This window comes from Acinonyx jubatus, chromosome B4 (genome assembly GCF_027475565.1).
Source record: "Acinonyx jubatus isolate Ajub_Pintada_27869175 chromosome B4, VMU_Ajub_asm_v1.0, whole genome shotgun sequence".
Lineage (NCBI taxonomy): Eukaryota > Metazoa > Chordata > Mammalia > Carnivora > Felidae > Acinonyx > Acinonyx jubatus.
In genome coordinates this window covers 35,621,710-35,649,266 of record NC_069387.1, presented here as the reverse complement: position 1 = coordinate 35,649,266, position 27,557 = coordinate 35,621,710, and the positions used below count along the sequence as shown (strand labels likewise).

Here is a 27,557-nt window from a genome sequence, read left to right as displayed (position 1 = left end):
AGACACAGAATCTGAAGCAGGCTCCAGGCTCTGAACTGACAGCACAGAGCCTGACACGGGGCTCAAACTCACAAACTGTGAGATCATGACCTGAGCCAAAGTCAGACGCTCAACCGACTGAGCCACAAGATACAACTCCAGACCCCCACCTCATCCTCAACCTTCTCCACGTCACATGAGATCCAGTTTGCCATATCATTGTATTACGCTTGCCTCTCACCACTGCTCATGATCCTCCATAAGAAGGCCATGTGTACCCAGGGGAGTCGCTCAGAAAAGCCCACATGACTCCAGAGCCTTGGTCAGTAATGGCACCCCTTCCAAGGCCCTTGTTATTGGGCCAGGAACTTGTGCCACACAAAGAATCATTCTGTCATCTCACCAAGGAATCAGGAGGCACCACCCAAGGAATGTGTCAGGTTGGCAGTAAAAAAAGAAAAACTTAGGGTGCTTGGGTGGCTCAGTCGAGCATCCACCTTCGGCTCAGGTCATGGTCTTGCATTCATAGGTTTGAGCCCCGCATCAGGCTCTGTACTGACAGCTCAGAGCCTGGGGCCTGCTTCGGATTCTGTGTCTCCCTCTCTCTCTGCCCCTCCCCTGTTCATGCTCTGTCTCTCAAAAAATAAAATAAAAACGTTTAAAAAATTAAAGAAATTAAAAAGAAAAACTCAAGCAAGATCCACAGTTCCCTGTGGGAGGCTTTCCAGTCTCTCCCTGCCACAGTCTCATCAGAATCCGATCCATGTGCTGGAAACAACACACAGCAGTCCTGAACATAGAATGTGCACTGAGCACATGCCACTGCCACTGTGGTGGAGGAAATTTCCTTCTCTCTTCCTGCTTGGCCAGAGAGATTCTCTGGAAGGGGATTAGGCACTGTGCCGGTTTAGCACTAAAATCTCAGCTGCAACAAAACCCTGCTCTTGACCACTCTGACAGTTGCGGCATTAGATTTCTTATTAGTTGTTTGGGTTTTGTTTTGTTTTGTTTTTTTACTCTCTCCCTTTTGACACTTTTCTTTTCTGAGAGCCAAACCAAACACACTGGGCTGGCCGGCCTGTCTGTGTCTGAGATTCCCAGAACTGTGCTGCTGTTCTGATGGATCCCTTTGGCAAAGAGGGAAATTTTTCTCCATTTTGATAATGACAGACCCCTAATATTAATGTCTCTATTCACCTCACTTAACAGATTTGTAAGAGATAATGTGAGATACTACCAAATCAACTTAGGCAGCCATATTAAAATTCTGCCTCAGTGGAAAATATGGTTATTTGTTTATAACACTCTACACTTTCTCAAGCCTCAAGTTTTACCTCAACAAGTCTTTGGACTGGTAAAGCCTTGTGGAGACCAACCTGTCCATCTCTTTGCCTCAGGAGTGTGCTTCATGTGAGCACTCCACCCAGATGGGTAACTGGCTTATTCTTTTTCTTTTCAGCTTTACTGAGGTATAACTGAAAAAGTTGTAAGATGTTTAAAGTGTACAATGTACTTGATATACCTATACAGTACAGTGTACTGTACTTGATATACCTATACATCGTGAAAGGATTTCCCCCCTTTGAGCTAATTAACAATCCATCACCTCACATATCTACTGTTTTTTAAGTCCTACTCTTTTAGCAAATTTCAATTATACAATACGGTGTTACCAACTGTAGGCTTATTCTTTGAGGGGATGATACATCACAGTTCCTTTGATGTTCCAGGAACATTTTTACACTAAAGATGATATCCCATTCTCTTGTATCAGAGACCAATCAGACCAATATAAATCTCCTATTGGGTTTCCTGGGGGGCTTTCTATTTCCACTCTTAACTTTTGCAGTCACATCTTCTTTTTTCTTGTCCTACTCTTTCTCTGTTCACTCCCTTCACTTGCACAGAGAAGGTATAACACCTATATCAAGATACAGTCTTGTAGGAAAATTGGTAACCTGAGAGGTTCTTACAGGCACAGAATACCACATAGAAAAAACTCAAATTCTCTCAGCGGGAAGAATGCTTTAGGCAGGAAAGCAGCAGCCAGCATTTTTGAGGTGTCTAGACGTAAGTAGCTTAGAAATTAAAATGTTAGTGACATCTGCAAATACAAACTAGAGTTAGAGTTATCAGAAAGCAAAAGTTTGTGCTGGTTTATGTACACATAACTTTCTAAATCTGGATTGCTACATCCATTGTACTTGCCTGGTTCCAGCTCCTGCTCTGTGTAAGCAGATTAATTTAGAGTGGCAGGTGTTAGCAACAAGTGTTTGGTCCCTTAGATTGCCACTGACCCCAATTCATTTTACCTGGGCTACTTGACCTCTCACTTGTTGCCTTTCACAAAATCATGACTCATTCTAACTTTCAAAAGAATAATAAGCAACAGTGAGTAATATGACAACTCTTAGATGTCTGATAGTTAGCTAGCAAGACCAAATTTCTCGTAGGATTTTCCTCTCAGGCAGGGGAGACTTCCTCTTTTCTATGGAGACCTTGTGCATCTGGAGACAGTAGAGTTTGATCCCCTAGCTACTCAGTGGTTGCGCTTGAAGGATGATGCATAAGTGTTCCTGAGGCAGACATTTCTGTCAATCTAAATTATACTGGCCACTTTATCCCCTTAGGCTGTAGTTGTCTTACTTACAAGGTTAGAGAATTGAACTGGTGGGGGTTAGTGTAGAAAACTAAGTTTTATGCTTTGTATTAATATAGATTCCTTAAAAATCTTAACTCTTTTATTTCCTTCAAAGTTGGGGAGCTGCCAGGGTAGAACTGCAGAATTTGCAGAGCTGTAGCTAAGAAAGAGAGCAGCTTTTTAGTTGCTTTGTTTTTGTTTTCTTTTTAACCTTTGAAAACTAAAGGTAAAAATACATGATGATATTACACTGAAAAATCTAGCTGCCCCAAGGCAAATGGCATGCATTCATTTAATCAATATTTAGGGAGCACCTCATATGTGCCAGGCATGACATGCTCTTGAAAGTACTAGAAAATAGTAGGGTGTAATTTATGATTTTCTTGCTCTGAAAGGCTTAAGTACCTGGAGTTCCATCCTACCTTGATGCTTCTGTCATAAGGGAATGATAGGAGGAAGTTCCTTTAGTGATATAAAACCAAAGGAATCTTGGGGAGATCACTTTGGAATATCACACTGTTCAGGAGTGGAATTTTGAGTTTGGATGATGTATATGCAGGGTCCTTGCTGGAATGGAGCTAAACTCTTATTTTTATTATGCCATTTTGTTTAAGATTAGTCATGGAGGAGCAGCAGCATCTGTTTACTTTGGGCCTAAGCAGCAAAAGCCTTTTTTTCCTATGAGAACAAAATCAGATATTGCCTGACAAAGGAGTTCATTACAAGTTAAGGAGAAGGAGAAGGCCCAGTAGCAACCTCATGGTCATTACCACTTCCACTCAGCATTACACAGAGCCTAGGGCTGTGGTGGCAGTTGCTTTAGGCTGTAACATGACAAGCAACTGGGGCGGGTGGAGACTTTAGGAAGAAAACTGGGAGATTTAGGCTGCACGCTCAGACTTGGAATACCAGGGAAGAGAAGGTTTTGGAGTTGGTCTTTTTTTTTTTTTTTTTAATTTATTTATTTTTGAGAAACAGAGTGAGACAAAGCGTGAGTGGGGGAGGGGCAGAGAGAGAAGGAGACACAGAATCTGAAGCAGGCTCCAGGCTCTGAGCAAGCAGTCAGCACAGAGCTTGATGCAGGGCTCGAACCCACAAACTGTGAGATCATGACCTGAGCTGAAGTCGGACGCTCAACCGACTGAGCCACCCAGGCACCCCTGGAGTTGGTCTCAATCTGTGGGAAATAATCATAGGACAAATACTTCAAGTACAACTTTAGTTTTCCCTGTTACTAAATGCTAGAGGGATTCTACAGAGTGAAAAAGTGGCCAGATACCTCTAGAAAAGTAAATAACTAGGCAAGAAGTACCCACTGTGTGCTCAGATCCCTCTGACCACATACATTTTGTATTTTATGAATAGATATTATGGCAAAATGCATTTCAGTTTAGGGGCACCTGGGTGGCTCAGTTGGTTAAGCATTTGACTCGAGTTCAGCTCAGGTTATGATCTCCTGGTTTGTGAGTTTTAACCCCACATCGGACTGTGCACTGGCAGCACAGAGTCTGCTTGGGATTCTCTCTCTCCCTCTCTCTCTACCCCTCCCCCCACCCCCGTGCATGCACTTGCTCGCACATGCTCGCTCTCTCTCTCTCTCTCTCTCTCTCACAAAATGAATAAACTTAAAAAAAAAAAAAAAAAAGATGCCAAAACAGTGAAGGACTCTTTTAAAAAATGTGTTTCATTTTATTCTCATTTCTCAAAAATCCAACCTCAGAAGTTATTTCATGTCTTCATATCACCTAAGCAGATGTAGTTGAACAGCCTGCTGATTTGGGCTGGGGGACTCTAGCCCAGATCTGGCCAGGGTGGAGGACTGTTTCAGCTTGATCCATCACCGCTGAAAGGCTCCAATTATCATGCCGGTGACCAGCTCAGACCTCATGGCCCATGCATCCTGAGACCTAGCTGTTAAAAACCTCAAGTTCAGATTCTTGTCTGCTTAAACCAAACTAAGCATCTCTGTATAATTTTCTGCCCACCACAAAGCTATCTCCGGAAAGGAATTAATCTGAGTCACTGCCAACCACAACTGAATTTATTCAGTTACCTCTCTTGTAACCATCCCTTCTGTATATCCATCCATACGTCCTTTTCTTTCACCTCATCCCCTATGACTGTGAATAGAGCTGTTTACCTTGAAATGAGGCTATTTTCTCTCCTTTAAGACTGTCAAATTAGTGAGTTTGTTAGCTCTCCCTATGCCTTTACTTGGCTATGGAGAGATATGGTAGTTATTCTGAAATCATGACCTGTGCTGAGCAGGGGCAACTTCCCTGAACAAATCCGCCCATCCCTCAGCTGCACTTCTGTTCCTCCATCTAGTCCAGCTATGTTCCTTATTATTCTTCATACCATCAGCTCTGTTCTCCTACAGAGAACAGTCCTAACATTGAAGGTAGAAAGGGAACTCGGTTGGTTTCCCTTACAGCTAGGCTTTCAAAAGAATATTTTTGGTGGGTGTGAGGTTGTAGAACATCATCTCTGACAAACCTCATTCTGAGCTTCCACTGCCTGCTGGTCCCCTGAGCAGTGGTGGAGGCTGAAGCATTCACTCCTTCCCTTGTGTTCACACACTTCCAGCTTGTGTTGCTTCGAGCATTCAGATTGAGTTGCTTTTGCGTTTGTGATTCTTGGCTCGAGTCCCTCTAGAAATCATATTACTACTCTGAGTTCAGGGAGGGCTGGAATAGCTACTAGGAACAGAATACATTATAATAACATTCAGCAGACAAAGCCAGAAAATTCTTGCCAGAGACCACCTTAGTATCCTTTACTTGGCCCATACTCCATCTTTTGAGAACTTTAAACAAAGTGAGATGCTACAGTATATGGTTTATGTGCCCTGCTATAAGGTCTGTATCATCACACAGTCTTGATTTTGAGATGCTTCACATTTTATCTTAAAAAGCTCTTTGAGGGGCACCTGGGTGGCTCAGTCAGTTAAGCACCTGACTCTTGGCTTCTGCTCAGGTCATGATCTCATGGTTCATAGGTTCATGCCCCTCGTTGGGCCTGATCCCAGTGCAAAGTCTGCTTGGGATTCTCTCTCCCTCTCTCTCTGCCACTCCCCTGTTAGCATGCTCTCTAAACAAATAAACAAACTTAGAGAAAAAAACTCTTTGGAAAGTTATCAGTGTCCCCCTCCCCCATCCAGGATTAGCATGCATTCCTTCCATCTATACACCAGTCGTTTCTCAATTGCTAGTTATGTGCAGGGTATTTTGCTAGGCAGCATTGATATGTAAAAAAGAATCTATCAAGGAGTTTGAAGAAGAGTTGGGGAATTAAATAGCCAATTCTTGAAACTCAAGACAAAATTAATACTTCAGCAATATTTACCTCTGAAGAGAACAGAGAAGAACAGCAATATTTACCTCTACCTTCATAGAGAGAAGAGCCAGTTGAGCTCAATCATAAAGAATGAGTAAGACAGGGAAGAGAGGTATGTAGGAGGGAAGATTATCCACATTCTAGAATGAGGGAACCACATCAAAGTAAAAGCAAAGACAAGAGCATATACCAGGAGGCTATTTGCACGTGGCAAGGCTATAACAGAGGATGAAATTGGGACAGTAGGATGGAGCCAGACTGTGGTTGCCATGCCAAAGAGACTGGCCTCCGTTTTGTAAGTAGGAAATCATTTAAGATGTTGGAAGAGGAGGAGGGAACCTAATCCAACATGTTTTTAGAAAGAGTGCTCTTAAAACCAGGGTTGATGTGCATGTGACGCTATTACAATAAGCAAAAGATCTAGGATAAGATAGCTTGTGTTAGGGTAGTGACCGTGAGATCAGCAAGGAAGAAACTAAACCAAAAGAAACATAGCCTGGAAAGGGCGTTAACAGGAATTTCCCAGAAGAAGAAATGGCCAATAAATATATTTATGAATGTTTTGCCTCAATTTTTGGCTTCGCTATAAATGAAAAGAATTACAAAGAACTGCAAATGAAAATAGCCCTGTCATATCTGCAAGATCAGGGTGTGTGTGTGAGTGTGTGCATGTGTGTTGCCTCACTATATTGAGTGGGTGGGGAAATGAGCACCCATATTTGTTGTCTGTGGGCTGAATATTAGTTCAGCTCTTCTGGAACAGTTTGGTAAGATGTCAAAAGCTTTAAAGAGGTGTATACCCTTTGATCCAGGAATTTAAAGAAAACGATCATAAATACGCAAAGACTTATGTACTAGCAAACTCAACAGGTCACTATTTATAAAAAGAAAAAATTGAAAACAAACTAAATTTCTAATAATGGAATTATTTAAATTAAAATACATCAATAAACTTGATTACAATATGACCCATTTAAAAATTGTGTTTTAGGGGCGCCTGGGTGGCTCAGTTGGTTGAGTGTCTGACTTCAGCTCAGGTCGTGGCTTGGGGGTTTGAGCCCTGCATCAGGCTTTGTGCTAATAGTTTAGAGCCTGGAGCCTGCTTTGGATTCTGTGTCTTCCTCTCTCTCTGTCCCTCCCTTGCTCACACTCTGTCTCTCTCTGTCTCTCAAAAATAAATAAATATTTTTAAAAATTTTTTAATAAAAATACAAGTTGTATTTTAGAAGAATTTATAATCACATGAAAAACTCCTTGTAGTAATTAAGTAAAAACAACAGTTTATTAAACAGTATGAACAGTACGAGTTGATGTATAAGTGGAACATTCACAAAGAAGTATTTATTAAGCATTTGAAAAATAGTCAAATTCAGGAGAGAAGGGAATTAGAATTATGTTGACATACCCTGATAATCCTTAAATTTAGGTCACGTGAGGGTTCGTTTACTGTTTTCTTTTGTGTATGTGTGAAATTTTCTATGCTTAAAGTTGAACAAAACCCACGAAAACTTACCCCAAAAGAAATCATAAAATGGGCAAAGAAAGTAGATTGTGTCAATGTACTAAAGCACTTAGAATAATACCTGGTCCACAATAAATGTCCAGTAAGTTAGTTGCTGTTATTACTACCACTTCATAAATAAAGCTCAAGGAGAACAGTCTAAGCAGAGGACAAAAGACGAAGAACAGAGGAATGTCCCCTAAAACTCAGGTTTTGCATGTGTGGGAGGAAGCAGAAAGAAGAGGAACAGCAGCAAGACAGACAAGAAATATAGGGACAGGCAGAGAAGAGCCAGAAAGTCAAGTGGGAGAGAGATTTTAGAAGGAGGTGTTATCAGAACAAGTATCACAGAGGAGTTCAAGGATAAGACAGTTAAGACCACTGGATTGTGCTGTTAGGTAATCCTTGAGGTTTGGTTTGTTTGTTTTTTTATAACATGCATACAGAAACTACATAAATCATAAGTATGCAGCTCAATGAGTTTGTACACACTCCTATAATGAACACCTGAAGAAGCAGAAAGTTACCAGCACCTCGGAAATCTCTTGTCATGCCACTACTCCACCCTCCACGGGTAACCTGGCTTCTAACACTTCATTTTGCCTGTTTTTTAATTTTATATACCTGGAATCACAGAGTATGTGTCTAGCTTCTTTCATTCAATGTCATGTCTATGAAATGTGTCTATTATGATATACATACACGTTCATTCTCATTGCTGTATGATATTCCATTGTATGAATGAATATACCACAATTTATCACCTAGTTGTTGGTGGGCATTGGGGTTATTCCCAGATTTGGGCTGTTTTTCTGGGTCCCCTTGTCTGTTCCATTGGTCTGTTTGCCTGTTCTCGTGCCAATAGCAAGCTATGCTAATAACAGTAACATAGTTCATGTTCTTATCACTTTGTTGTTTGAGATTGCTTTGGCTCTTCTTGGTTCTTTGCATTTCCACTTACGCCTTGAATTAGCTTGTCAGTTTACATGCACACATGCCAGAGTGTTTTATTTGGATTGAATTGAATCTGTAGATTAGTTTGGGCAGAATTAATTCTTTATACTATTGAGTCTTCTGATCCATGATCATATTGTATTCCTCCATTTAAGATATCTTTTATTTCTGTAAATAATGTTTTACAGTTTTCAGTGTGGGAGTCTTAGCTTAGTAACCTTTTGAGAGAGCAGTTTCAGTGAATAGCAAAAACTAAATTCTTAGATGCTAAGGAGGAAAATAGGAAACAGAGATAGCAAATATAGACTGTTCTTTTGAGATGTTTGGTAGTGAAAGAAAGAGAAAAATTGGGACTAGCTTGTGAGGGAAGCAGATTCAACAGGTCATTTCAGGATGAGAGTGCCCTCTGAAGCCATGGTGAAAGACCAGGGGAGAGGAGAGATTGGAAACACAGAGTTAATTGAAGGGACAGGGTCATAGAAGGGTGGCTACAGGGTACCTGGAAAATAGATTAGGAACAAGGAGTGTTGTGAGGTTGTTTTGAGGTGTAGTGTGTTTCATGTCTGTATTACCTTAGTAACAATTTCCTCAGACTCACTGGTTGCTTATTCAGTGAATGGTACTAACCCATCATGAGTGCTGTGCTCTTGGTCACTAACGGCCCCAGACCCCATGTGCAGAATGTTTAGAGCAGCAAGACTTGTTGCCCTCATAGTCATCCCTAATCCACATTTTCAAATCCCTATTTCGTTGAGCAAAGCATGTTATTTTATATTTTCTCTACTGTACATACCTATTCATCTATTACTACAATAATCTCTTCCTTCAGAGTATCTTCATCAAATTAAGGTTTAGTAGAATTGGGTTTTTCCACTCAATCTTGAGGTACCCAAGAGATTTGAGGAAGATTTTGTAGTGATATTTTATATATGGAGGGAAACGAGGGTGCTGAGATAAGGGATTTAATGCTTAAGTTGCAGCAGGAGCTTGCGGGATTCGTGGGAACAAATCCACTTTGCAGTTTTGTAGAAATTATTTTACGTTAGAAGTGTTTTTAAATTTGTTGTTTGGTTTAGATGCAAAGCTTTCAATATGTACACAGAAAATTGCATCTTTCTATCTAGAGAGGGCATTGTGCAAACTTAGGTGCTGCATATAATTATGGTGTTTTAAGAAAGTAAACCAAGAAGACAGTATTTTTCACCTCAGTACTTGCAGTGGTGGAATTAGCCTGCCAATATTAGAAAGTAGAGAATAGGAAATAGAAGATCTTGTTGGATTACTCAATCTTAATATCCACTAAGTTTGGATATGTAGCTTTAACGAGGAAGGGAAAGAGGGGAGGGGAAAGGATTTAATTCCTAGCAGCTAGGGTGTAATAAGAATTTATGTTAAACCCCAAATATTACATGTTTGTACTTTTTGGGAAATTCTTTTCTGATGTTAAATCTAAAAGGGCCTTCTTTGGGGAGGAGGTGAGAGTTGAATAGGCAGGCATAGTGGCAGGGTGTGGGCAGGGGTAGAGGGAACAAGAAGAGTGAGTGAGATATCTGGTAAATTATACTTCAGAAGCCAGAACACACTTTTCCCAATTTATCCATAGGACCCACTACATACTGATACCGTATAAAAACTTCCTTTTTTAGACATGCGATGTGTATGCTAAAGAAATATTTTAAAATAACAAGGTACTAATATATTTCAAGATTTGTTTTCACACCTGTGCTGTATAACACATCTGTCTACATTTTTAGTTTGATGGCTTCACATTGCCTTTCTTTCCTAAGTGGTCTTTTTTTTCTCTCACACATTCCTGTACTCCTTTGACTTCAGAATGACTAAAGCTTTACATTTCGAAGTCAAAATAAAAAGCCTCATTTTAAATGTAATTCAGGTTTCACACAAAAAATTGATCTTTGAGATTTTTTTCAAGACAGGAAATTTTAGCATATATTGGATCAAGTGCCAATAAACTCTCTCCCTGCTCAGCCATGCCCACATCTAATACTGCTTTCAGATAAAATGCAAACCATGCATAATCCCTGGAGAATAGGGAAAGCTCCACCAGATGGAAAGCAACTCCAGCTAATGAAGGAACACTTCCTTCTCTAAACTCTTTTTTTCCTTCTCTGAACTATTTGATTCTTCTGATCCTCTTTTTAAACACCTTTTCCCAGGCAAACCATTCATTAGCCCTTGGAAAAAGCATAGCCTATAGTCTGCCTCTGTTTTTTTTTTCCCCCTAATCTTTTTCTACCACTTCTACTTATACTTTCTCCTCCACTGCTAAACCACTCCTCCAGCTTCTTGTGTACACCCTCCTGACATTTGTAGGTAATAATCGCATTCCCTTCGCTTAGTCTTCAGTTAGTTCAGGTCTACTACTTAGTTCTAATCCTGCCCCATAAAATGATCCTTTCAGCTTCTTAGTCATGCCTGCCATTTTCCTTTGAACTCATTCCAGTTTGTCTCCATTTTTCTGGTAATAAGGTGCCTGAAATGGAACGCAATGCCCTAGGTGTGGCTTCACTGAAACCATGTAATAGAGTGAGGGTCCTCTGAGGGATGTGCCCAAGCCTAGCCAGCCCAAGGACCCTTTGTCACCATCAAAGAACTGGTACTGCTTCTGTCAAGACCCAGTAATTCCTGTATTCCTGAACTTCAGTGAACAGCCAAGTACATTTCCTCCTCTGTGCCTCTGTGAATAGTTCATACTATTTCTCCAGACCCTCTTTCCTGCCCTCATCTCAACAGCCACACTCTTCAAGAAACTTCCTCTTCCTTCTTTCCTTTTTTTCTGTCTTTGCAGTTTTATTTTGCTGTAATTCACACACCATGCAATTCACCTATATAAAGTGTACATTTCAGTAGGTTTAGTACATTCTCAGAATTGGACAACTGTTACCACATCAATTGTCAAACATTTTCATCATTCTAAAAAGAAACACATATTTATTAGCAATCACTCCCAATTACCCCATCCCACCCCAGCCTTAGGCAGCCACTAATCTACTTTCTGACTCTGGATTTGCCTATTCTGGACATTTCATAAAAATGGAATCATACAGTATGTGGTCTTCTGTTGACTGGCTTATTTGACTCAGCATAGTGTTTTCATGGTTCATGTTATATACCATGTATCAGAACTAAATTCCTTTTCATTGGCAAAACAATCAATACTTTTTGAATGAATATTTTATACATTTCTATTTACCCCTTTTCAGTCTTGGAATATCAGAATTACATGTTTAAAAACACATGCAGCTTTGAATATTTATATTATATCTTTTTATCCAAATTTCTTATAAAATTGATGCTGCTTGTGGTATTAAATAATATAGAAGTATATAGAGTAAACAAAATTAATTAAAGACCTAAATCTGAGACCTAAAACTGTAAAAATGCTAGCAGAAAACACAGGCAGTAATTTCTTTGGATTTTTGCCTTAGCAACATTTTTCTAGATTTGTCTCCTCAGGCAAGGGAAATAACAGCAAAAATAAACTATTGGGATTACACCAAAATAAAAAGCTTTTGCACAATGAAGGAAACCATCAACAAAACAAAAAGGTAATCTACTGAATAGGAGAAAATATTTGCAAAGGAAACATCCAGTAAGAGGTTAATATCCAAAATATATAAAGAACTTGTACAATTCAACACCCAAAAAATAAATAAATTAATTAATTAATTAATTAAAAATCTTATTAAAAATGGGGAGAGGATTAGACATTTTTCCAGAGAAGACATACAGGTGGCCAACAGACATACGAAAAGGTGTTCAACATCCCTGATCATTAGGGAAATGCAAATCAAAACCATGATGAGGTATCACCTCATACCTGTCAGAATGGTTAGAATCAAAAAGACAAGAAGTAACAAGTGTTGATGAGGCTATGGAGAAAAGAAGACCCTTGTGCACTCTTGGAAGTAACGTAATTGGTACAACGTGGAAACCAGTGTGGAGACTCCTCAAAAAAATTAAAAATAAAAACACCATATGATTAAGTAATTCTACTAATGGCTATTTACCCAAAGAAAATGAAAATACTAATTTGAAAAGATACATTCTTCCCTATGTTTATTCCAGCTTTATTTACCATAGCCAAATTATGGAAGCAATCCAAGTGTCTGTCAATAGATGAATGGATAAAGAATTGATAAAGAAGATAAAGAGAGGGAGGGAGGAAGGGAGAGACGTATCTACACATACACATATATACAATGGAATATTACTCAGCCGTAAAAAAGGAATGAAATCTTGCCATTTGCAACAATATGGATGGACCTAGAGGGCATTATGCTAAGTGAAATAAGTCAGAGAAAGACAAACACCATATGATTTCACTTATATGTGGAATCTAAAAAACAAAACAATTGAATAAACAAATAAAAAGCATAAACACACCTATAAATACAGACAACAAACTGGTGGTTGTCAGAGAGGATGGGGATGGGTGACTGAGCAAAATGGATGAAGAGGAGTGGGAGATACAGGCTTTCAGTTATGGAATGAATAAGTCATGAGGATAAAAGGTACAGCATAGAGAATATAGTCAGTGGTATAGTGATAGTGTTGTAATGGTGACAGATGGTAGCCACACTTGTGGTGAGCATAGCATAAACATATAGGTATGTTCAATCACTCTGTTGTACACCTGAAACTAATGTAATATTGTGTGTCAACTGTAATTAAAAAAAAAAGTATAGAGAGTAAAATTGAAAGTCCTTCCATCCCTTAGCAGTATCAAAGTACCCACTTCCCCAAACATATACCAACACGGATTAACAGTCTTTTGCCAGTGTGATAGGGGGAACAAAACTCTATCTTGTTTAATTTGTATTTCTTTAACTACTCATTAGTAATTATTAATACTCAGTGAGGTTGTGTATTTTTTATGTGCTTATTAGCCATTTGTTTTTCTTCAATGAGTTTTTTTGTTCATATCCTCTGCCCATTTTTCTATTATTAGGCTTGTATACAAGCCTAATACTTTCATAATACATTGATCCCAATCCTTTGTCTTTTTTTCCTTTATTTATTTTATGTTGAGGTATATTCTCTCTATACCCTCTTTGTTGAGAGTTGTTATAAATGGATGTTGAATTTTATCAAATCCTTTTTCTACATCTGTTGGGATGATCATATGACTTTTGGCCTTCATGTTGTTACTGTAGTTTATCACATTTTACTGATTTGCAGATGTTGAAGCATCCTTGCATGCTTAGAATAAATCCCACTTGATCATGGTGTACATCCTTTTAATGTAGTATTAAATGCAGTTTGCTAATATTTTAATGAGGATCTTGTATCTATGTTCATCAGCAGTATTGGCCACAATTTTCTTTCTTTGTGGTATCTTTTCTGATTTTGGTATCAGTAATATTGGCTTTGTAAAATGAGTCTAGCACTGTCCCTCCTCTTCTATTTTTTGGAAGAGTTTGAGAAGGATTGGTATTAATTCTTCTTTAAATGTTCGATAGAATTCACCAGTGAAGTCATTTGGTCCTGGGCTTTTGTTTGTTGGGAGGTTTTTGATTACTGATTCAGTTCCCTTGCTAAAAATCTGTTTGTTCCAATTTTTTATTTCTTCATGATTCAGTTATGTAGGTTGTATGTTTCTAGGAATTTATGGATTTCTTCTAGGTTGTCCAGTTTGTTGGCATATAATTTTTTGTAGTAATCTTTTTTGATTCTTTGCCTTTCTCTGGTACAGGTTATAACATCTCATCTTTAATTTCCAATTTTGAGTCCTCTTACTTTTTTTATTGGTAAATTTAGCTAAAGGTTGGTCTATTTATCTTTTCAAAAAACCAGCTCTTAGTTTCATTGATCTTTTCTATTGTCTTTTTAGTCTCAATTTCATTTCTATTGTTTTTTTAGTCTTTTTTGTTATTTTGTTCCTTCTGCTAACTTTGGGCTTAGTTCTTTTTCTAATTCCTTGAGGTATAAGGTTAAGTTGTTTGAGATCTTTCTTGCTTCTTACTGTAGGCATCTGTCACTATGAGTTTCCCTCTTACGAACTGTTTTTACTGTAGCCCATAGATTTGGTATGTTGTATTTTCATTTTTGTCTCAAGTAATTTTTTTTAAGTTTATTTATGTATTTTGAGAGAGTGCGAGCAGGGGAGGGCAGAAAGAGAGGGAGAGAGAGAGAATTCCAAGCAGGGTCTGCACTCTCAGCACAGAGCCTGATTCAGGGTTCGAACCCACAAACCGTGAGATCATGACCTGAGCCAAAACCAAGAGTCAGATGCTTAACCAACTAATCCACCCAGACGCTCCTCAAGTAATTTTTGATTTCTTTCTTGGCCCTTTGGTTTTTCAGTCACATGTTGTTTAATCTACAAATATTTGTGAATTTTCCTGTTTTCACTTTGTAACATTTCTAGTTTCATATCATTGTGGTTGGAAAACATGCTTGATGTGATTTCAGTCTTAACTTTATTAAGATTTGTTTTGTGGCTTTCATATGATCTATCCTGGAGAATGTTTTGTATGCACATGAGAAGAATATGAATTCACAGTATAGTTTTTAAATTTAGATCTTTAGGTAATTTCAAATTTATGTTTATGTATGATATGAGCAAGAATCTGACCACAACTGGGCCCAGTTGACCTAATACAGTTAATTGATTTCAAGTGCCTCCTGATCATATTCTAAATCCCATTGATCTAATTTCATCAGTACAATACTCTTCTAATTCGTGGCTTTTTACAGTATGTTTTGTAATCTGGTAAGCCAGTCCACACATTGTTTTTCTTCCTTTAAAATATTTTCTTGGTTCCTGTTGTATATTTATACATAGGGATAAATTTTAGAATTAGTTAGCCAGCTCTGAAAGAGCCTTTGGGATTTGGTCTGAAATGTATTTATAGTATATTTTTAGGTGAAAAAAAAATCAGCTCACAAATAATCTATATACTATCGTTGCCATTTTGTTTCTAAAATTACACGTGTGTGTGTGTGTGTATGTGTGTAATAAAACAAAGTCTCAAAGAATATATGACAAAATATGTAGCAGTGGTTATCTCCTGATGCTAATATTACAGTTGGTTTTTTTTCTTGGTGTTTTTGTTTTAAAATTTTTCTACAATGCATGCGTAATACTTTTTGAATTAGAAAAAAAAACCTGAAAATTTTTAAACTAAAATGAATCCATTAAGTAACTTCGTGATTATCTGCTTAGCAGAAGCCAAATTAGAAAAATATTTCATAGGAAATGAATATGTGACTTGTAGAGAGTAAAGTGCAGATACCCGACTCAGAATATAAACCAAAGATGTTCACAATATTCCTAGGAAGGACTGAGATGGGAAACTAAGGCAATACAACCTCACAACCTCCTCTGTTACTTTGTGTGATTGACTTCAGTTCTGTTCAAGAGATTTGAGAATAGTGGCCTTTTCACCTAGCAGTATTTCTGGGTTATATTCTTTGCAGCTGTATTTAAAAGGCACTTTGCTTCTTTGGTTTCCCCATTTCAGAGATTCATATTCATATGACACAGTCAGACCTTGAGATGCGTCAAGACTTAGAGTAGTCTAAATCTGGTCCTTGCATGTCCTGGTATTCAGTCAACATTTAACAGAATAAAGATTGCAAAATCTGTTCCCAACTCTTTGATATATTTGAAGACGCAGCATGCTAATTCTTGGCTCACAGCATGTGGATTCTGTCAGCAGTGTAATTAAAACTTGGTTCTTAAAAAAAAAAAAAAAACTTGGTTCTATTTGCCTTTTAATCTACATGCTCTGTCTAGGTAATCTTACCTATTCAACAATAATTGTAACAACATCTAACATACATAATTTTCTGTGTGTCAGGTATTGTACTGCAGTTTATATAAATAGCTCATTCAGTCCTTAAAACAGGGGCACCTGGGTGGCTCAATCTATTGAGCTGTCAGCACAGAGCCCGCCGCGGGGCTCAAACCCACAAACCATGAGATCATGACCTGAGCCAAAGTCAGATGCTTAACCGACTGAGCCATCCAGGTGCCCCCATGTTAGCCCTCCTTAACTCTCACCTGGGCTTGCCACAAAACTTCTTTTAGCTTAGTGTTCCCTCCACTCAGGCTAACATGTTTTTATCTTCACAGGTCTCTTCTAAAAAAATGAAGCTGACCATGTTACTACACTGTTTGAAAACTCTTGGACTTCCTTTTTGTGGGTGTTTCTTTCTTTGTTTTTTAACCAGATTCAATCTGAACTCCTTAGCTTTACAAACAGTCTGGCCCTGTCTGTGTCCTCATCTTCATTTACTTTTTTTAATTTATTTTTAATTTTTTTATTTTATTTTAATTTTATTTTTTTAATTTATATCCAAATTAGTTAGCATAACCAGCTTCATTTTCTGTCACTCTCTGCCCAGCCCCCTTACCTTATGCTCTAGCTATGCTGAGAAGCTCCCTCATCCCCAAGGTCCCACGCCCTTAGCCCTACACACCTGCCCTTGTTTCATGTGCTTGAAAGCCTCTTCTGCCTTTGACCTCCCAGCAAACTCCCGCTCAGCCTTCAAGATTCACACCACATACTGCCTTCAGTAGCATCTTCTTACACTCCTCCAGGATGCAAACAGCCCTATTATGTCTTCCACTACAGTGCATGTCTGAGCCTCGGCCATGGCCCCTACCATCCTGTGTTGTAATGATCTGTTTGTGTGTTTTCTTCCATTAACCCAAGTGGATCTTCAGGGAAAAGACCAGATCCGTTCCATCTTTCAGCAAGTAGTAGGCCCTCAATAAATGTTGTTTTAATGCTTGAAGGAATGTCCAAGAGAGTGTTTGAAACAACAGGAAGTTAGAATTATATTTCTAAGCATCTTAAATGTTTCTCAAAATAATCTCTTTAGCTATATGAGCAGATAGTCTAATGTACTGAACAAAAGTGGTATATAGCAAATGGGGAAAGTCTTTTAAATTGTAAGTTTCCCTAGGATGAGAACCATTACACAAGATTAAGATCCTACCTGAGGTCATGCATGTATCCCTTTCCCCATCCTGGACAGAGGTGTGACATTGGGACACAGTGGAGAGAATGTTCCACCTGGAATGAGGGGACTGGAGCTGGGGCTCCAGCTCCGCAGATTACTGGTGAACTAGTCACACCTTCACGAACAAACACTTGATGTTAACGTTTACACTTTCCTGGTTGTTAACGTTGATGCAGGAAGACTTCACATAGAAAGTGCCTCTCTTTTTTTTTTTTAATTTTCAGCTTTAAGGTTTAATTGACAAAATTGTGATCTATTAAGTGCACGTGATGATTTGATAGACATTGTGAAGATTCCCACGGTCGAGGTAATACATCTGTCATCTGACATACTTCCTTTTTTCCCCTTATGAGAACACTTAAGTTCTACTCTCAGCAAATTTAATTCTACAGTATGATGTTATCAACTGTAGTCATCGTATTATACATTAGATCCTCAGACCTTATTCATGTTATAACTGAAAGTTTGTGCCCTTTTACCAACCTGCTCCATCTCCCCCACCCTCCAGCCCTTGATAGCAACCTGTGAGTTTGACTTTTTCCCCCCAGGTCCCACTTATAAATGATACCATGCAGTATCTGCCTTTCTGTCTGGTTTATTTCACTTAGCACAAGGCCCTCCACGTTCATCCATGTTGTTGGAAATGCAATTTCTTTATTCATGGACAATAATTCTTAACCCAGTGCAAACAGGATAATTTTATTTTATCTGAAATCCATCTTTTCTTTCCCTTTCAGCTTCAGAATGAGCTAGAAAAAGGTGAACGGGACAATGCAGAACTGCAGGAGTTTGCCAATGCCATTCTCCAGCAGATAGCAGATCATTGCCCCGACATCCTGGAGCAAGTGGTCAACGCATTGGAAGAGTCATCCTGACCCTGCTTTATGGGGAGTAGCCAGCCCAGCAGCCTGCTATAGTAAATCCAGGTGCCAAGAAAGAAGAGCTGGACGGAACAGGCTCCCAGGAGCTTCTGGCACCCAGCAAACACTACAAACTGTATCCCATCTTGGTTGGTCCTTCAAGTATGATTCCAGCACCCTTTCTACAGCTCTCATCTTAACTCTGCCTTTCTACTTTGGATATTGTCTCTACACTAATTTTCTTGGTGTCCAGGGTAGGTAAGTGGCCAGGTTTCCGTGAAGAACTGCCATCTGGTCATCAACAGTGGAGGACTGTGGAAGCTGGTGGTTCTGCCCTTACAGTGGGACATGGAGTAGGTAGCCTGTTTACCTTCTGTCCTTGACATGAGAACTAAATCTGGAATCTCCTTGGAGTTCAACATATTGAAAGAAACTTCCCCATGGACCAGAGAGCTGAGTGTTCTAATATCACAACAGGTGCTTTCTCCTAAAAGGGTTAAAAAAAAAATCTTAAAAAGAGAGAGGGGGAAAAGAGAGAACAGGGACAAAGAGAAACTGACTCTTCTTACTGTTTCTTTCGCTCACTTTCACATGTAATGTTTTATGCAGGGGAGCTGCAAGCAGGCCTCATGAGGGCTTAGTGAACACTAATACCGCAAGTTTGGAGTCTTCGCCCAGTCCTGTTTGTCTCACTCATCCTTGCTCTTCTCAACCAGTTAATAAGAAGATGGTGTGAACAGTTCTCCCCCGGTCCCTCTTGTTTAAGACCTTTGACCTTATTATACTTAATCTGTCAGATTATACGTCTCAGTCTGAAAGAGAAGAGGGGTTTGACACGAACCTTGCCATCAACCACCTGCTGCTCTGCTTCTGTAGAAGATGACCGCTCCTTGGGCCCAGGCTGGTTTCTCCTAAACATCTCCCTCATCAGCATTCTAGTCCCCTGAGCCCCTAAAGAATGCTTCTGCCTTCCCACCATCCATGGTCTATGTATGCTCTTGCGGCCCAGCGGTTGCTGAAGTTTATGACCCACCTTCTACCCTTTTAGCTTTACTCTTGATGTGCACTCCCATAACCATAGCCTCGTGCATTGTCTGGAACCTCCCTTCTGGCACAAATGAATGTTTCTCATCCCACACACATTCCTTCCTCCATTCTTTCATTCAAATAGTATGTATGAAATGCCTACTATGTGCAAGTCACTGTTAGGTATCCATCCTTGAAAAAAAGTCTCTTTTTAGTGAGGGAGAAATGTAAAGGACTCTGAGACATACCTTGTTTGAGTCAAAGCAGTAAAAGGTATACCTATCCTCTCCCTACTCCTTCTGAGTAGAAGTTATCTTTTTCATAAAAAAATGTTTTACAGATGAGCATTTCTCACTATAATGTAATTGATGAGTTCAGGGGCAGGGAGCTGAGTCACTTACTTGCCTGCAGGATCTTATTTGGTGGTTCGGGATTTTTATTTGTTGTCGTTACCCTGCAAGAGTATAGTGTTTAGGGGGGCTGCAGTAGTAGATAGTGTTTTCTTCACACATCTGTGTACACCACGTGGAACTTGGCCAGCTCCATGTTGCGGATCAAAAAATTGACCCTAAAGTTGCAAATCAAGTTGAAGGTATTGGCATTTTGAGGGGCATTTTTCCCAGGCTTAGACAATGACAGTCATAAATAAATAATCAGGCACCAAGAAAGAGACCACTTAACCCAAATGTATAGCCTTTAACCACCTCTCCAGCCAGACGCCCACCAGATACTCACATCTTCTGATAAGAGTTGCTGGGCTAAATGCTTTTGTCTTGCATTTTGTCCTTTCCCCCTCCCCAGTTACTCACCCAAAGAATGATGCTGCCTGTAAAGTCATCACAAGCCTTCAGTCCAGTATCTTCCCACCAGCAGCCCTTGACTGACCCATTAACTTATATGGTCATATCTCCAGCTGCCCTGATTCCCTGCTGTAAAACAGCCTCTCCTATGAGAAGCTGTAGACTGTTTCTTATCGAAGGTTTAAGTGGACTCTGCTTATAAACTTCTTACTGAGATGCTTCCTGATAGCCAGGCTGGCCAGAAGCAGGGGAAGTGGGAGATGTAGGGGTAAGATAGTAAGTGGTGGTCGTTTGTGGTCAATCACCTCAATTCCATGTATTTATTGCACTGCCCATAAATCATGTAGATAGCCCCCAGTATTTTAAGGCCTGGTGTATTAGCATCTCACTTTATCTACCATAATGCAAGGAACTGAGGTATGATAATAGCCTTCACAGGACTACGGCAGAACAGAGAAGGCAGGAGAAGAGGCCATCCACAAAGAAGTGGCCTGGTTCTGGCTGTTCTCTAGCAGCTTTGGCAAGGGAAGGCATCAGCAGGTCTCCCTGGGTCTTGCTCATTCTGTCTTTGCTGTCAAATACAATACCTGTCACTTTTGCCCACTTGGTGCATGACTCTCACTGCACTTCCTTTCTTCCCCTTTTCATTTCAAGCCTTCTTGTTGCTTCTTCTCCAAAACTTTATTGAAGTCCTCTGGACAAATACTTCTAGTAAGAAAAATATCTGGGGCAAACATTATCTGTGTGGTCTCTGTGAACCGTAGCAGGGATCTCCTTGATTTCTCTTGGGTGGTCATTCTAGCATCTCAAATGGTTCTGGGGACTGTTTGGTTCTAGATGAAAGTAGGTTCTGGCTAAACTTTAGTAGTGAACATGACCTGACTGTATGTTATAGGGACAAAATTAATACAGTGTCCAGCACTTAGAGTATCTTCTTGAGTTGAGATAACTCATTGAGCCAACTTTTACTAAATGCACTATTCCCATCACACAAAGACTTATCATTGCATGACACTCTTCTGGTGTTCATGGTTTCACTAGGTCACTCAACTGCTGCCGAAGGTCTAGAGCCTTGAAAGCTCACTGCACATTGCCTATTATGTTCACCAAACTCATCCATTCCATTGGCAAGTCTAGTTGCCCCTTAGCACCTAAAGATCTGTACCCCAAATCAAGGTCATCACGAAAGGGGACAAGATGAAGAAGAGTGAGTGGAATCCAATGTGGGGCTGAAGAAATACAATGTGATTTTCTCATCTTTTCATATACCTCTATTCCAGGTACTCATTGAGTTCTTGATGAAGTATCTGAATTGAGATTTACAAAGACTTGGATACTATTTGAAATGGAAAAGATTTTAAATAGGCTTTAATATATTAAGAAATATGAATGGGAATCCCTAAATCCATCTCAGCTCTAACCTTTAACCTAGTACCTTATAACCTAACAAAGATCGAAGTGCTTCTCTCTCTTCCTTACAGTTGGTCTTTAGAAATATTAGTGAAGCAAACTGGACCCAAGACTGCCTTTGGTGTCAGTAGTAGCAGTGGGACTTGACACCTTTTGTCAATAAAAGTCTGTTTGGTTTTCCACGGGAGCTCATTGGCTCACCCACTCCCCAGAGAGAAGAGGAAGTCATTACAAAGTTTTATTAGTCATCCCTCCCCTGCGACATTCAGGATTGGCATTTGGATTTGCTGCTGATCCCAGAACCATCCTGCCCTCCCCTTTGACCCCAGCAGTGAAGCATAGGCCCGCTGGCTCCCCTCTCGGGGGTTTTGAGGAAAGAGCAAATCAAAGAATATGTTGTCGCATCGAATGTGACCCTCACGTGGCACTTCCTAAGTTACCATGGGCCCTGTGTCAGCAATATCAGTAACTCCCACGTCTGCCTCCCCAGCCTCATGTCCCTCCTGCAGGAGTTCAGAACTGGAGAAGTAAGGAGACAGTAGATGTGGTGTGGATGCTACCCTTTGCAAGCCTGCAAGGCCGACCCCTCCATCACTGCCAGTCCCTGGGCTTCTCAGAACAGCGACTTGAACTGGTCAAAGACATATTCTAAAAAGAATCTGGCATTTTCCCCATGCGGACTAGGGGAATGTTTGGGCAAAAACACACACACACATTACAGGGAAATCCTTCTGAACAAAATGGCTGTCTTTATTTACTCTTTTTAAGCAAAAACTGTTTCCAAACTTTTTAGTGTCAAAACTGTAACCAAGCGTCTCCTGATTTCTTCCAACGTGTTTGGTGAGTGCTGTGACCCTATTGTAGGTATTTCTTCTGACTCTTTTGGGGGAAAGGTGGTTTTAGGGATTGATTTGGGGGGAGCGGATTTTTGTCCCATCCCACCTCCTCTTTGTTTCTCTGCTTGTCGATATTGTCTGTGTGGCTCAGAGCATTGGGGCAGTTACATTGTGTCCATTGTTGAGATTATTAAGATATTAAAAAGTAGTTTGTAGAACTGAAAAGTTAAAGAGCTGTGTTTTTAAAAATGCAAAATGATATCATGTTAATAAAGGAATTCAAGCTATGGGGCAGCCCAACTCCTCCCCCTCCTCCCAAGTTGGCTTAGGTGGCACCTGGACTAGCCACTTGGGAAACACGATGACCACACTCTAGGTAGGGGACTGCCTGAGTGAAAGAGACAACTGCTGCGTAAAAGGAATTGGAATCTGGGGCTCAGAGAGTCCCCACTGTGCCAGAGATTTCCTATACATCCTCAGGACCCCTGGGTAGAGGTTTCAAATTTTGTGACCCCATAACCACCCTCAAACCCACATTGGTCCCAGCTCAGTGTGCCTAATACTGTGTGGTAACCTAGGCTTGACTCGGAAGCGCCACACCCGGCAGCCCTGTACAGGCCACAGAACCTCTTTCCTGCCCACTTGGTGCTATATCATCCAGTGACTCATCCACTATGGGCCAAGCAGTGGCCAGCCTGGAGCCTACAATCCAGGTGAATGAATTGTACTCAGATCTCAGTTCCTTCTGGCTTCAGTCCCTAGATTCCTTCCCTTTAAGCTTTTTAGACCCTACATCTCCCAGGCCCAGGCTGTCTCTCTTGGCCCTAGAGATGCCCTGATCAGGAAAGGACAGGAACCCTGCTGAAGCCAGAGAATTCGCCCCGGGCCAGAACAAGTGCTCTGAGCCCAGCCCTTCTTTCCACACCGCACCAGTATTGCATTCACGCTCCAATGCAGCCAGACCTACCTGAGGGCAACACACCATCCGTTCTGGCCTGTCTGCCCACGCAGGACTAGCCGACTAGCCCAGGAACCTGCTGAGCACACCGGGATGTCCAGGATGGGGACTCGGGGGTCTCCCTGGGACTCGCCCCCTCTGCTTTGGAAGAGGGGAGCTGCACTTTAGTGAGGAGCTGAGGAGCACTGGGCACTGACTCCTAGCTTGAGTTCCTTTTGGTGACAGTAGCAGCCGCAATGATGGTGTCTGTGATGCAGATGCACCTGCTGCCTTCAACTGTGTGTGTGTGTGTGTGCGTGTGTGTGTGTTTGTGTGTGTGTGTGATGGCCAGAGTCATGTTACTGACAGGATAATGACATTACAAAGAAATTGTGTTATAGTCAACTTTGCCTTGATAATTATTGTAAACACTTTGTCCATTTTTTCTTTTTTATTCACAAACTAAATCCATCAGGAAATTATAAAGTTATTTAAAAATTGTGTGCTGTGTCTTTCTTTGAGTCTCATTCAGTCTGATTATCCAAGTGAGATTAGTTCTCAAATGCCAGAAAAGCAGGGAGAAGCCAGTGGTCTCCCAGAGATTAACGCTTTGGTAAGTAAGCCAAGAACCAGTGGGGCTCCAGGTTAAGGTGGGGCCGGAGGAGCCCAAGGCTGGCTCAGTCCTGAAGGGCCTGGCGGGGTGATGCCCCCAAATGAGTAGGCCTCCTTCAGGCTCCCATCTGAACTCTGGATTGGCAACCCCTGAGTTCCTTTTTTTTTTTTAATTAAAAAAAATTTTAATATTTATTTTTGAGAGTGAGAGAGAGAGAATGTGAGCGGGAGAGGCACAGAGAGAGAGGGAGACACAGAATCTGAAGCAGGCTCCAGGCTCAGCTGTCAGCACAGAGCCTGCCGTGGGGCCCTTAACTCATGAACTGCAAGATCATGACCTGAGCCGAAGGCAGATGCTCAACCAACTGAGCCACCCAGGAGCCCTCTGAATTGCTTTTCAAAGTCAATTTCCACCTTCCTTTCTCCCTTACATGCTAGGCCCCAAGCCAGTTTCCCCGTTCCGCATCTAACTGCGTTTCCAGAGCTTGTACTCAGGTGAAGGAGCAGCCATGGCATAGCTGAGGTGGTTTCATTCAGGACTGGGACTAAGGGGGCGCCCAGGCGGCTCCGTCAGTTGAGCGTCTGACTCTTGATTTTGGCTCAGGTCATGATCTCCTGGTTCGTGGGATCAATCCCCCGAGTCAGGCTCTGCGCTGACAGAGGGGAGCCTACTGAGGATCTTTTCTCATTCTGTCTCTCTCTCTCTCGTCCCCTCCCCTGCTCATGCTCACTTGCCCTCTCTAAATGAATGAACCTTTTTTTTTTAACTGGGACTCGGGCTTCACAGGGGTACATCTGATGTATTAGCTCAGGGATGTGGGGTTTGTAGGAACCAACAGAAAGTGCCAATACCAAGAGTCAAGGAGCTAGAGAACCTGTGTTTGAAAATTCCCCAGCTTTGGTATTTGTCTTGGTCTTAGGCTCAATAAGAAGTTACTCTGGGGGACTTCTTTGTGAGAATTCGCTTTCTACTTAGCTCCGTTTCTGCATCTACTCCAGAAGGGAATCAACCTGCTTGCTGCATGCACTCCCTCTCCCATGGAAACTGCTGCCCACTGTGCTCTGGCACTTGGGAATTGGACAGGAGAGTCAGACGTCGCCCCTCCTGGCAGGTTCTCCCAGCACCTGGGCTCTAGCCCTGCCTGCCTCCAGCTGGCACAGCTGCTGAGAAGTCCCACCAGGTGGAGGAGCACCTGGGAGGCCGTGCTATTTGCAGGACTGGAAACCTGACGTTGCTCGTCATTTCGTCACAAAGCAGGAGTGATTCCACTTGCAGAACGTGTATCATACTGCAGGATATAAAATCCCAACCGCCAGCAGATGTGTCCACAGGAAGCTGTCAGATTACACTGGTCAGCTGTTTCCAGGGTTTTCCATTAATCTTATTTCACTATTTGTTTATTCACTCTGCGGTCTACCAGCACTCAGTTGCAGACAAATGGACACAGAGACCACAAGGTTTAAGGAAAATATGTGAGAAGAGAACTTGCAATTGAGAATTCCATCCATTAACTTGGTTTGGTTTTTTTTTTTTCTCTGAATTGGGAAAAGACTGCTATTATTTGATTTTTGAGGTGGAATGTCCCAGGCTGGCTCAAAGATGATTAAGAACTAGCTAGATCCGGGGGTGAGGGAGTGTTCTGAGCTGGTTTGAGATCCACGAGCTTTCCCAGATGTCCTGGAAAAAGCCCTGGTTTCCCAGCCCAGAGCCCTTGGCTGCCCCTTGATCTCTCACCCTCTTTTCAACCTTCCCCTTGAAAATAAGGCCGCCTTCATCGAGGTCACAAGCCACAGCCATAATGAGGATAATATATGATTATGTGTTTCCCTTTTGAAAGCTCCTTTAAGAGTGTAAAGCATAAAATTGCTTTTTTCTTGTCTGCAATTTGCTTTAAGATAATCCAGTATGTGTGTTGAGAGGTGGTGAGGAGCAGGTTATAAGTACAGAAATATTGGCCACGAATCAGTAACTGTTGAAGCTGGGGGCTGGGTGCACCGGCTTCATTATACCATTCTGTGATTACGGGTGCTGGGAATTTTCCTGAGTTCAAGAGTCACATCCTCCAATTATACTTGCCCAGTCATCACACATGCACCTTTTCCCCGAGGATCCAAGTAACCCACCTTCACAAATTGCCAGCAGAGCACTCAGTTCAGTGTGCATGCTCTGCTGTGTTCTGGGTACCAGCCATGCAAGTAATACCAGCTTGGGGCACGTTTCCCACGTGTCAGGCTCAGCTCTCAGCACCACACACGTTTTATCTCCTCTTCATAGCAATCCTATGAGGAAGGTGCTGTTACCCCCATTTTACAGATGAGGCACGGGCCAGTTAAACAACTTTCCCCAGGTCTTGCAGCCTGTAAGTAGTAGGGCTGGAGTTTAAACCCAGCCCTGTCTCCAGAGCTTGTGCTTCTCAGCCCATTCCTGTGGCCACTTCTCTTAAGGAGCTCACAGTCAGTACAGGACGAATCCCAATAAACTGTGGGAACACAGAGGAGCAGGCAATGCTCTTCACAGAATTTCAACTTTGACCTTGAAAGCTAAACTGAATTTTGCCAGCAAAGGAGTTCAAGGATGGAGGAGGCAGAAAAGAGCCTGAGCAAAAACAGGGAGGTGGAAAAGGACACCATGTATTTGGGGATAGCAAGCAGTCTAATGTCAATAGGTCAAATACTGCTTGGCTCAAAACCATGGAGGAGAAGACAGGGAGGCCGCAAACATAGCTTAAAAGGAGGTTGGATGGGCCCATACTGTGAGAGATCTCTACCGTCCTGGAAAGGAAGGCAAGGTAGAGCATTACCCACACCACCAGTGACCATAACTACAGCCACAACAAGAGCTGATGAAAGAAAGAAAGAAAAAGAAAGAAAGAAGAAAGAAATTAAAGAAAAGAAAAAGAAAAGCACCTGGGTGGGTCAACTCCAGGAAGTCTCCAGTCTCTAGTGACGATGGAGGCTGCTGGAGATAGGAGCAGGCTGGAGCTGGAGCTGTTGGAGGGAAATCGCCCAATGTTACAAGGCCAAGAAGTGATGGGCCTAGGGTCAAACCTGGGTCCGTCTGTTTGCCAATCTTTGTCCTTGGTTCCCTTCTCCAGAAGGCTCTGTCAGATCCGGGACTCTGAGGAGACTCCCTGCTAGCCTTGCAGGGTGTGAGGCATCGAGGCCAGCCTGGGGGCTGCGGGTGTTCAAAGGAAGAGGAAAATGATGTGTCTTGCTCTTTCACAAGCAGGATGGATGAGTCACACAGGATTTTGTGCTCTTAAGCTCTGGGCGCCATTTCTTCCCCAAGAATCAGGCAATGAAGCACTATGAATGCTCTTGGCCCTTGATGGGAAAGAAATGAGGTTTGAAGCCTTGGTAATACCACGTCAGCCCTCCCTGTCCACAGAGACCATTCCCTTGCCATGTCTGATGGAAGAAGTAATTGCCCCACCAGAAGCAACATTCACAGGGTGACTGAGGGATCCGCACATCCTCACGTTGGTCCTCTGTCTTGCTTCCAGCTGTGCCACGACAGCATGCTGACCTTCATCTTTCCCTTCCTGCATTAACACTCCTTCCCGTCTCTCAGTCTCAGTGCCCCTAGCCCTTCAACCTTGCTTGTGAGGGTGAAGAACTTGAACCATGTTCATTTAAGAGGGAGTGTTGGACACGAGGAAAAAATGTCCACC

At 41.5% G+C, this 27,557-nt stretch overlaps 1 protein-coding gene across 8 annotated transcripts in view; it reads left to right on the top strand.

Annotated features, from left to right (window-relative positions):
• The window catches only part of ERC1 (ELKS/RAB6-interacting/CAST family member 1), a 505,760-nt gene extending 481,985 nt beyond the window's left edge, over positions 1-23,775 (top strand). For all 8 annotated transcript variants that reach the window (XM_053225651.1, XM_053225649.1, XM_053225652.1 and 5 more), the window contains one exon: positions 18,143-23,775. In XM_053225651.1, the coding sequence (XP_053081626.1) occupies positions 18,143-18,280 (138 nt within the window). In that variant the 3' untranslated portion in view covers positions 18,281-23,775. The remainder of the gene's footprint in view (positions 1-18,142) is intronic.
• The last annotated feature ends 3,782 nt before the right edge of the window (positions 23,776-27,557 follow it).